At 43.8% G+C, this 11,789-nt stretch overlaps 1 protein-coding gene across 1 annotated transcript; it reads right to left on the bottom strand.

The window, feature by feature from the left end:
• Positions 1-291: 291 nt before the first annotated feature.
• On the bottom strand, positions 292-7,132 carry LOC128757714 (NACHT, LRR and PYD domains-containing protein 3-like). Its single transcript, XM_053863205.1, has 10 exons — positions 7,074-7,132; positions 5,726-5,996; positions 5,386-5,496; positions 5,172-5,235; positions 4,866-5,064; positions 2,732-4,517; positions 2,482-2,655; positions 2,232-2,405; positions 1,534-1,580; positions 292-1,036 (listed from the first exon to the last, which is right to left on the bottom strand). Exons 1-10 carry the CDS (start codon positions 7,096-7,098, stop codon positions 408-410), a joined length of 3,480 nt encoding a protein of 1,159 aa, XP_053719180.1. The 5' UTR covers positions 7,099-7,132; the 3' UTR covers positions 292-407.
• Between the last annotated feature and the right edge of the window lie 4,657 nt (positions 7,133-11,789).

The raw sequence follows: 11,789 nt of genomic DNA, 5'->3' as shown, positions 1-11,789 counted from the left end.
TGCATTGGTACACACGGCTACATGCTAGCTTAGTCGAGCTTTTAGCCGTACTATCTCGAGAGACACTCTGGAGAGGAGAAATTCAAATTTCTCTCCAGTAGTCGGATTAAGCTGCATTTTGAAAGTCTGAACTCAGCCGGACTAATAATTTGGTTTTCTGAGGCGTCGTGTAAATGTGCTCAAAGAAGGCATCACAGGGTCTTTCACAATGTGGATTATAGACACGTATAGGTCCTCACAGAGAGAGAATAATAAAAACAAAGCAAAAGTCAGAGATTTTTTTTTCACGTTTATTTTCCATCAAAAAGTTAAGCAGCACGTTTGAAATACAAACATCATCAACACACAAGTCATAGCAACTCATTCTCCCCCAACATCCAGTAACAGGACTTCATTGAAGAAGGTCTTCAACTCTTTATTTTTACATCGCTCATAGACTGTGCTGGCCTGTGCAGATGAGCACTCCGGAAAGGGCCGAGACTGTTGGGGGTTACAGTCTGCCGTGGGTTGGACTTCTTATTAAAAGGGTCTTGCAGAGTCACAGAAGAACCAGGCCAGCTGACTGTAAATCCTGGGAACAGTGGATGTGTGAAGGAGTCAGAGAAGGTGTAGAGGAGAGTCTGAGCGTCAGAGGAGATTCTGTAGAAGGACACAGATCCAGCAGGGCAGTCCACAAGCACTCCGACTTGATTAGGGACAGAGCTGGACTGGATCTTTGTTTCTTTTTTATCGTGATAGACACGGTAACCTTCATCAGAGCACCTCAAACTCCAGGACTCATCGCCGTATCCGAACACACATTCTCTTCTCTCTGTTCTGTAGGTCACTGCGATACGAACATCACCTCTCCACTCCACCTCCCAGTAACATCGACCTGTCAGAATGTTTTCACACATCAGTTGCTCGTAGTTGTTAAACCTGTCTGGATGTTCCGGATAGTTCTGATCTTCTGTCACAAATTCCACCGTCCTGCCATGGTCGGACAGTAGGAGGCGCTGGTGTGCTGTGTTTGGGTCCAGTGTGAGAGGACAGAGATCTGATGGAGAGAAGATAGGTCAGGATGGTTGTTTGAAGAAGTAACCTACTCTTCAATTGAGCGTGCAGTAGCGTCCCCCAGTGTTCGAAAGCTTGGCAAGTTTGGATGAGAGCAAGAAAGACTTTAAACATTTTCTTTGACGTTTTGTTAGTGTTCCATAATGGCACCAACTGCTGGAATAAAATTGTAGTCAATTTTAATATACTTCTCTGCATTGATTCATGGATCATTTTGGGTCAAAGGCAATTCATATTGAATATATTTTATGAACCTTTCTGCAAACTATGATTATGTAGTGGATGGTGTGGCTGGCCATTGCTGGAAGCAGTATCTAAAATCAAAGAGCTGTTGCGTTTAAATATTGGCTGAATCTTTGCAAAGATGCATAGTAAAGGTTTATCCCCAACCCTCAATCCTCACTCTGTCTTTTATAAAGAGGGAGTTTCTGCTGATATTTACATCGCACTGTCTCCACAATCCAATGAATACAGACTTACACTTGAGCAGACCAGGTCTTAACCTCTGCTCTCCACCGTTGTCCAACCTGGAGGAAGAAACAGAGACGGAATTATTTGGGTTCTACGGAAACAGGTCATCCGTCTCAAAGGTCTCCTCATGCTTCATGCTCCTTCAAGCTCCCACTGGTGTCCAGCAACATTCAAGTACTGGTGCCTGCTGTTTATATATCATGGTCCAGTCCAGTCAGACTGAATCATTGTTCGTAACACCTTCCCATAACTGCATTTATTGAAGACTCAGGTAGCTGGGTTTCAAATATCATATGCAATGTTGAGCTAGATAACCTTCTTTTACTCAGTTAACTTTATTCCATTGGATTGCTGACATGACCCCAGGGACATTCTGGGTGTCAGTCATTTAAGTCATTACCAACAGGGTGGATTCCTAATTCCCATGAGTGGAGTGTATAAACACGGAAGTGTAGCAGAGGAGGGAGCAAGACAAAGGGAAAAAAATGGAGATATATTTTTGCTTGTTGTGCGTTCAGACCCACCAACTCTGATGGTACAGTTGTGGACCAGATTGACTGGTACAATTGCTACACTGTTGTACTGTGTGAGTTAGTTGAAAACTGACCACACGGTTGTGATAATTTCCTCGGCAAAGCGGCAGTGAAATCTTATTCACCCACCCACCCCATCCATGAGGAGACATAAAGAAAAATCAGTGCTCCTGCCTGAGACTCTCCAGCCTCCAGTCTGGACTCTCCAGTCCAGCAGACAGCTGCTCCAGTCCTGGTCCTCCTGGATGATTGTAGCTCAGGTCCAGCTCTCTCAGATGGGAGGGGTTGGAGCTCAGAGCTGAGGCCAGAGAAGCACAGCCTTCCACTGAGATCATACACCCTGACAGACTGGAATCAAGGAAACATCCTTCAGTGTTTCAGGACAAGAGTCCAGATGTGGAGCAAGACTGAAGAGAGGACTGACCTGAGAGTCTCCAGGTGACAGTGTGGACTCTCCAGTCCAGCACACAGAAGCTTCACTCCTGAATCCTGCAGGTCGTTGTCACTCAGGTCCAGATGTGTCACGCTAGAGGACGGAGAGCTGAGGACTGAGGACAGAGTTTGACAACTTCTCTCCGTCAGTCCACAGAGTCTCAGCCTGTGAGATATGAACATAAGAATCAAACATGAGATGTTAATTTGTTATCAGCTCAGTAGAGATTTAAACCACCTACAGAACTCTGTTGGAAGCTCTGACCACAGGCAGCAGTCTCAGGAAAACCTCCTCTGAAGCAGAGTATTTGATCAGGTCAAACACATCCAGATGTTCTTCTGAGGACAGTAAGATGAAGGCCACTGCAGACCACTGAGCACTAGACATGTTATATCTGGAGAGAACCCCAGATCTTAGCCTCCATTGGACCTCTTTTACCAGAGAACTGTCCTGCAACTCATTCAGGCAGTGGAACAGGTTGATGGTTCTCTCAGGAGTCTCATCTTCGTCTATCTTCTTCTTGATGAGCTCAGTTGTATTCTTACTGGTCCATGACTTACTCCCTGTCTGGGTCAACAAACCTCTGAGGAGAGTCTGGTTTGTCTTCAGTGAAAGACCCAGAAGGAAGCGTAGGAACAAGTCTAGGTGTCCATTTGGACTCTTCAGGGTCTGTTTAACAGCAGTCTGGTAGAACCTTTTAATATCAGGTTTGGCCTCAGACTTTGAGGGTTCTTTACAGTCCAGTAGGTTGACTCCAGAGTTGGTGAAGGTCAGGTGAACGTGAAGAGCGGCCAGAAACTCCTGAAGACTCAAGTGGATGAAGCCGAAGACCTTGTCCTGGTACAGTCCTGTCTCCTCTCTAAAGATCTGTGTGAAGACTCCTGAGTAAACTGAGGCAGCAGTGATATCAATGCCACACTCAGTCAGGTCTGATTCATAGAAGATCAAGTTTCCTTTCTGCAGCTGCTCAAAAGCCAGTTTTCCCAGAGACTTGATCATCTTCCTGCTCTCAGGAGTCCAGTGATGGTCTGTCTCAGATCCTCCATCAAACTTCACCTGCTTCACTTTGGTCTGCACCACCAGGAAGTGGATGTACATCTCAGTCAGGGTCTTGGGCAGCTCTCTGGTCTCTCTGCTCTTCAACATGTCCTCCAGAACTGTGGCAGTGATCCAGCAGAAGATGGGGATGTGACACATGATGTAGAGGCTTCGTGAGCTCCTGATGTGAGAGAGGATGGTGGTCTGCTCCTCATCTCTGAACCTCTTCCTGAAGTACTCTTCCTTCTGGAGGTCAGTGAACCCTCTGACCTCTGTCACCATGTCCACACACTCAGGAGGGATCTGATTGGCTGCTGCAGGTCGTGTGGTCACCCAGAGGTGAGCTGAGGGAAGCAGATTCCCTCTGATGAGGTTTGTCAGCAGGACATCTACTGAGGAGGACTCTGTAGCATCTGTCAGGACTCGATTGTTGATGAAGTCCAGAGGGAGTCTACACTCATCCAGAGCACCGAAGATGAACAGAACCTGGACTCCTTCAAAGCTGCTGAGTCCTGATTCTTTGGTTTCAGGAAAGAAGAGGTGAACAAGTTCCACCAAACTCAACGTCTTCCCTCTCAGCAGGTTCAACTCTCTGAAGGTGAAAGGAAACATGAAGCCGAAGTTCTGGTGGGCTTTGTCTTCAGCCCAGTCCAGAGTCAGCTTCTGTGTCAGGAGGGTCTTCCCAATGCCAGCCACACCCTTCGTCAGCAGGCATCTGATTGGTCGGTCTCTGTCAGGTGAGCTTCTGAAGAGGTCTTCTTGTTTGATGGTGGTTTCTGGTCTGAACACTTTCCTGGCTGCAGTTTCAATCAGTCGCACCTCGTGCTCCTGGTTGACCAGGTCTGTGCCCCCCTCAGTGATGTAGAGCTCTGTGTAGATCTGATTCAGAGGGACAGAGTTTCCTGCTTTAGCGACCCCTTCAGACACACTGTGGAACTTCTTCTGCAGTCTCTTCTTCAGTCGACGTCCACACTTTGGAACACGACATCCTGAATGAAGAAAGAAGCCAAATTCGTCACAAGATTTTCAAAGATGAAGCCGGAGGATGATCATCAGTTTCATTCGCTGGTTCTTCCACCTACCTACCTCATTTCCACTGAACCTGTGGGGACCAATTCTTGGAAAGACACCTCCTTGTGGGTACCTTTTGCTGTTCCCCACGAGGTTAAAACTCAAAACAGAAACATCGGCTCTGTTCATTAGCATTTGAAAACCAGCACGATCACTTGTAACCATTTCTCCATTAACATATACATATACATGTGATCGGCTCCTGTTGTTGGTGGTGGTTTTGCTTATGTTTACATGATCAGCGCTCAATGTGTGAATGTTCTTACTAGTCCACAGTCGCTCAGCCAAGTCCTCTTCTTTAATGTTCCTCAGGAGGTGAACTGTGATCTTCTGGAATTCTTCTCTGATGCACCTCCACTGCTTCTCTTCCTCCGTCTCTTGAGGTTCTGGGTGATCTGGATTCAGACCTGTCCAGACTCTGTTCAGCTCCTTCTGGACATAACTGAAGAACTCCTTCTGTAGCAACTGGAACAGAATCATAGAGATGAAGGTCAGCGCAGCAGTGGACCTTTTTCCAAGCGACAACAGCCAGAAACTTTGGACTAGGATGGAGTTTTTTTTCAAGTAGATACCTGCAGTCTGGAGTCCAGATGTGAGTGAGAAGCACTGAGAAGCTCTGAGCTTTGAAGGTCCACTCTGAGAAGATGAAGTCTGACAGTCAGCTGGCTCTCACCATGTTGATGGTTCTGAACATCAGTATAGAGACCATCTAGCTAGTTGCTCCTCACAGACCTCTGGTCAGGACCACCAGTAGAAGAACATGAACATGGTGAAGCATCATCTCACCTCTCCTGTGAAAACTCAAGTCCAGCTTTGAAGTCAATTCCACATGCCATGGATGTGTCACTCTTCCAACACTCGCTGTGGAACCCAGATCCTTCCCGCTCCTGATGGATCCTGAGGAGAGCACGACTCTGATCAAGTCTCAGACTTTTCTCCAACCTGTTATTCATCATCTAACTACCAGATATCTGCAACACTTTTGCCATTCTACAACAGACATTGTAGCTTTATTGCCCCCTACTGGTGGGGCAAGTCTCTGCATTGTAGAGTGGACAGAAGTAGTTTGAAATGTGAGCAGGTGTGGTCATGTCTCTGGTTTCCTGAGGTTTCGCCTCATACTTACCTCTGACCTGAAGACTCTGCCCCTCCACTGTAGTCATGGTACCTCCCCATCGAGACGTCACACTTCAGAGACATACTGCTTGGGGTTTGCTCACAACTTTTCCCAGGTCCAGCAGATTCTGGCAGCAGTTTGGATTGTGAATACAGCAGTTGCATTGGTAATGGATAAGAGATTTGAGGACAGATTGGAGCTCTGCCATGCAGGACTGTTTTAGTGGCCCGGAGATCTGGTCCACCAGAGTTCCCACTGAGAGTCCCAGGAGAGAACAAACCTTCACACAAACACAACAGATCATGGTTGGTGTGATTTTTGGACAAGTCTTGAAGGTGAAACACATAGAGCAGCAGCAACCAAGGTCAAACTGGTTTTGTGCAGGTAGCTTCATCATTAAGATCCGTTTGTGCTCCGCTCTGTTAATTCCTTGTCGCCCAGCATGTTTCTTTACACAGACTCAAACGTTTCTGTTGTCTGACCACATCTTTCAGCGCACTGAACAACAAGACAGTCTGTCGTATGTGAACAAGTCCTCTGTCAGATATGCCTTTCGTCCACACGACTCCAACTCCATCTGTCTGAGGAGCCGATACTTGTTGAGATTGTAAGGCACTACTTCCCCACATGCAGGTCTGGCATGACAACTCCATCTTTCAGTTATACACGCCTGAAACTGTGCAAATTTGACAGACGCTTTTCTTGAAAATGGGGGGGGGGAGATCAGAAGTTTGTCAAAACTAAAAGGTAAACACTAAAAGAGTCCTGCATTTAGTATCTACAATCTCTCAATAGTGGTACTAGACTTCAGATTTGGTACTAGATTTCAGACGTATCAACAAACCTGAACACGATTTAAAGTCTTAGGTCTTTCACGCTATTATGATTGTTACTAAACTTAAAAATGATATTATTGACAAACAATTTCTAGTCTGGAATTATTCCTGAACTAACACTTAACCCTGATCCATAGAGGTGTGACACTATCTTGATTTTTGACAGCATAACATACATTCCATGCCAGGCAAGCACCGGCCCCTCTTCTCTCACTTAGTTTGTTGTTTGTGTGTTTTGTCAATCGAAGTAAGACTGTGATGTTGTAGGGATTTTAGTCACCAAAGTGTACGGTTAAAAGATCAATGCTCTTCAGTTTTTTTATGTTCCACATCATCCAACATCCGTCTTTAGAACAATTGAATAGTCTCTCCAAATAGCTTCAGTTTAGTTCTGAGGTATTTCTGGCTTAGAACAAGCTGCAGCGGTCCCCACACTGAGCCCTGAGGAACCCCACAGAGCGGCCTCTTCACAAGAGACTTGGTAATATTTGTTTGAAAGTGAAATAAGTGAGGTGACTGACCTGTCTGCTGTTTCCCTCTGTCCATGTTTGCCTCAGGCTCCTGCCGATCCGGAATGACCTGCTCCTCGCCGCTTTTGCATTCATGACAGATAGCTCCGCCCACAGCAGGTGATTTTTCGCCAACTTCCTGCTATGATGCCAGTTCGCTCACGTCAATTCGCTCACAGATGTTTCCCTGACAGCTTCGCTTTTTGCTCTTATTGTCATTTCGCCATTCCTGCCAGTTCCTTCATTTAAGTAGCAGGCTGAAACAGTCACCAATTTTAGCAACATTGTGTGTGTTTTGACACCAATATATACATATATATATATATGTTTTAAACACTCTGAATTTAGGCAGAATTGTTTGCCCTCCATGTAAAGTTAGCGTCCGCACTGCAGTGTGCACACTTAAGCAAAAACAAATATGCATATATATATATATATATATATATATATATATATATATATATATATATATATATATATATATATATATATATATATATATATATATATATATATTTATTTATTTATTTATTTATTTATTTACTGTACTGAGCAGCAGCTCAGTACAGTAATAATGGTTTGAAGTCATCCTGAAGCCCAATGAGGGCAGTGCTGCAGGGCTCTTTCCCAAGCTCAGCTCACAGATGATGGCATAGTCCAAAGTTCAGCAAAAAGGTGGAATTTATTGTGCTGCCTCTGCCTCCAAAAAGTGTAATGGAAACCAGTGAATATTTTTTATTTTTTAAGTGACAAATACATCAAAAAGGGCGACAAAATATACATTAAAAGACACAACAAAGTTCCACAAAAACATCCACATCAGGTCACCAGAAGAAAAAGGTCTTTGTGGCCAAGTTCTTTGACTCATCATTGATATAAGTGATGTGAATAGTATCATACAAGTTCATCTGGATAGGACAGAGGAGAGGAGGGAAGTAGGAGTAGGGGCTCAGGCTCTGCAGACTGTGACGTGGTGGGACAGTGCTGTTCATGGCATTTCCTGTCGAGGAAGAATCGTTCAAAAAAGAGGGGGTTTGCCATCTAGGGTTGTAAATTGGCCTGTGGCTTTACTCAGCAATCCTCGGTGCTACCTTCCGATACTAAGTACGGATACTATATTTCTATTTACTTGAGTCAAAAGTAGAGTTTAAGCTATGATCATGAACTCCAGCACACTCGGTTTTGGTGTCAGGTTTCACACAGCACTGAGCTGAAGTCCATGTCAAGATGTTCCAGTTTCTCCTGTAGAGTAATTTGCAAATACACACTGCGTTTTATTATGACATTTTACCAGATTCCCATCATTTTTCATGGCTGAGTTCATGTCTGAACGTCAAAAATAGAAGCAGTGCTGATTTGAAGCAGCGCCAATGCTGTTATTGGCATCGGGACGTCTTGACTGCAAATACTGTTACATGTGATTTCGCCTATTTTTATATGTCACACGGTGATTGAAGCCAACTTTGGATCACATATGTAGAACTACTGGTCTTTTTTAAAATGGTGCTTTTTTACCTGGGATCCAATAACAGATGGGATTGCAGAATTGCCTTATTAATGCAGAATCTACTGTTATACATGGAATAGAATTTTGACATAATGTGCCTGTTAAGCTGTTTTTGTGTGGAACAGGGACGTTTATTTGAGGAAAATGGCACGGATGGGAGATGGTGTGAAAGACACAGCCAGTCAGCTACACAGACTGAGCCCTTGCTTTAAATCTAAGGAGCTGCTCGTTCTCTAAAAGAGCTCGCAAAAAATGAGTAAAAATGCTATGCAGCTACTTTTTCTATGCTAAAACCATGTTGCTGGTGCAGCGTGTGTGTGACCACTAACATTCTGGTCTCTCTGTGGGGTGTCAAGGAGGATGCTGCGGAACCTGCTCCATGTGCTGGAGAGAGTCATTTGTTTTACATTAATTATTCTTGTTATGTTTTGAAAAAAATAAACGTGTATGAAGAGAAAGCGCCACCTTTCTCTTCATACACAAAGCCCAGAGTTTATTATTTATTTATTATTTTATATTAATGACAGCTTGTCAGTAGTGGTGTGACTTATATGAGTTAAGTATGATTAATTAATTACAACAAAAAAAATGTTTTAATCGCATTTAATCGTTTTAATGTAGTTTAATTGAACAGTTTGCTCTCCAGACACGAGGGAACCTTTGTAAGTGCAGGAGTTCCTGCTCCACTGATCACACTGATGCACAGGACACTTGGCAGCTAGGATGGTAACAACAACAACAAACATGGAGGAATCCCTGAACAAAAGCAAACAATTGCCAGCAATCTGTTTGCTTTTGCTCAGGGATGCTTTTCACGACACAATGGCCAGGGTTTCCACTACTCTGAATGGACTTGAAATTCTTATAACATTGAAATTCTTATACAAATATTTTCAAGACATTAAAAGAGCTTTAGTTATAATAAGGTAATATATTATATTAAATACAATTATGTACATTATGTACAATGTATACAATATGTTGTTGTTTAAATGTATATATATATATATATATATATATATATATATATATATACTTCATGGAGTCATGAAACAGTTTGATCTTGAGGCAGTAGTAAACATCCATCCCTTGTTTCAGCAGACGATGAAAACATAAACAAAGATGTAACTCTTGAGCAGCTGTATTACAAATATAAAATGAAGAGACTGTTAGCCCTATTGATAGAGCTACGATGGTTTAAGATAGCAGGCTACAAAATTAAATCTGTGTAGCTCTCTACAGTTAAACTCTAAAATCATTCCTCATCATTCTAATAAAGTCATGAAGGTGAATATAATGGTAGCAGTAGAAGTGATAATGACAAAATATGGAAGTGTCAAAGCTAATGTTAGCATTGCTTAAGCTAATGATACTAAGGCTGAAGATATTGTGGATGGACTTGATGTTACTGAAGCTAATAACATCTGATTCCAATGTTCTGTCTCCAGTCCAGCTGCTGTTTAAAGGCACTGAGTTTGATCTTCATGTCACGTCATCAGTGTTCCATGTGGATGGAGCAGATGATAAATACATCCATAAATCCATTTGAGCCGGTCAGGTCTTAACCTCTGCTCTCCACCATGGTCCAACCTGGAAGAAAGACAGTCAGGGATACATTGGTTAGAACTGGAGCTGTAGCATTGAGTCCCAGCAGTGTCTAGAAGCTAAGGTCATTTTCTTGGTCACCTGTTTATTCTTTTATGCCTCGATGTAAGTTTCATTAGAACTTTTCTCTGCGAACGGCTGAGCACATAACCACTGTAAAACATTTCAACTACATTCCATCACTGTCAAACTTCACCACACCCAAGCACATTGATCACAGTGCAGACTGTGGAGGAAATGAATATGACTAAACTTTGCGCCGCAAAAAAATGGTTTCACTATGAGACCAGTTTTGTGAAATAGACTTTAATCGTGCAAAAAAAAAAACATCGTATTGTGCTGATCACAAACATGGAGCATAGTTTTTGGGTGAGTTTAGGAGGGGTCCTCATGAGTTTCAGTCTGCTGGTCCTCGGGCTCCAGTGTGACATCAATGTTTGAGCCTCTTATCCGTCGCAACTGCACCAGCTCTGAACTTTTCAATGATCCTACTCAAGGCAAAAGTTACATGCTCCGTTTGAATCCAGCTGATATGACACTCGATTTCCAATTCCAGATGGAACAGAGAGTTTCATGAACCTGTACCAATAGATAGGATGAACGTTCCCTTCAGTGTTGCGTGTGTCCGGCTGGTCCCGCCTCTCGCACAGGTCCCAGCTGAGCTCCTCCACTCACCCACATGTGAGACACCAAAGAATTAAAATCAATGTAAAAGAAACCAGCTCAAGAACTCACTTTGTGTGTTCAAGGGCAGAGACGGGCCCGGGTCTCCTCTGCCTCTCATAATGAATTGGTTTTCAGCTCTTTCGGAGCAAATTACCCTTCCCCTCCTTTCCTAATTTTCCAATTTGCTGTGTCGTTTATACCTAATTGAGGAGCGCGCTGGGCTGCATTTCTCTCGCAAATAAGGTGATATAGTTTTATTGAAGCACTGCTTTATACAGCAAAGCTGGAAAACCTCACGTCGATTGCATATAGACGGGGGGCGGAGGGGGCCCCGGGGGGCTTCGCAGTGAGCCTTTAATTATTTCTCAAAGGCAATTGGTGCGGTGTCGTCTGATGCTTTTATAGGCGGCGGCCTCCTCTTTCTCGGATTGGACTAATTAAAAGAATTCCCTTCACCCAGCCTCCGTCTCTGGGCCTCTCTTGCTTTAGCGCCTTCTTCGGACCGCAGGCCAATTCTGCCTGTTATAGTCTGCATTATTGGGAAATGCAGAAAAGTCACATCATTCAGTTTCACTGTGACTTTGTCAGAGTTGTCTGAGCTTCCGTCCTGTCACTCTGGCGTCACAGTTCTCTGTCCTGTTCACCGTCAACCCAACACTCCCGTGTTGCAGCCATTCACTGACACGCAAGCATTTCAGCCACTGTAACTCATAAGTCCATTTCAGTATTGCAATGCGTTGACAAGCTCGTCTTCCTGGTCATGTTCTAAGGCCCTGCTCAGACTGAACTTTAAGCAGACACCAGACCATAAACCTTCGCTGAATGTGCTTTGAGTTTTGTCATGACAAACCCCCTGTGTGTTTCGCGCCATTGGTTTGTCTGTGTGCAACATAACTCACAAATTATGGCCATATTGTGAAGAATATCTCAGGAAATGTCAGATCAGGAAC

This window comes from Synchiropus splendidus, chromosome 4, assembly GCF_027744825.2.
Source record: "Synchiropus splendidus isolate RoL2022-P1 chromosome 4, RoL_Sspl_1.0, whole genome shotgun sequence".
Classification (NCBI taxonomy): Eukaryota; Metazoa; Chordata; class Actinopteri; order Syngnathiformes; family Callionymidae; genus Synchiropus; species Synchiropus splendidus.
Note: the sequence above shows the minus strand (reverse complement) of the source record. Positions and strands in the feature narration are given on the sequence as shown.

Excerpts from the sequence above, each read along its gene's own strand:
- LOC128757714 (XM_053863205.1), bottom strand. The coding sequence starts at position 7,098 with ATGGACAGAGGGAAACAGCAGACAG. Across the intron at positions 5,497-5,725 it reads GCAGAGTCTTCAGGTCAGAG|GATCCATCAGGAGCGGGAAG; the intron begins GTAAGTATGAGG and ends TGCTCTCCTCAG. Across the intron at positions 2,406-2,481 it reads TGTCACCTGGAGACTCTCAG|TCTGTCAGGGTGTATGATCT; the intron begins GTCAGTCCTCTC and ends CCTTGATTCCAG.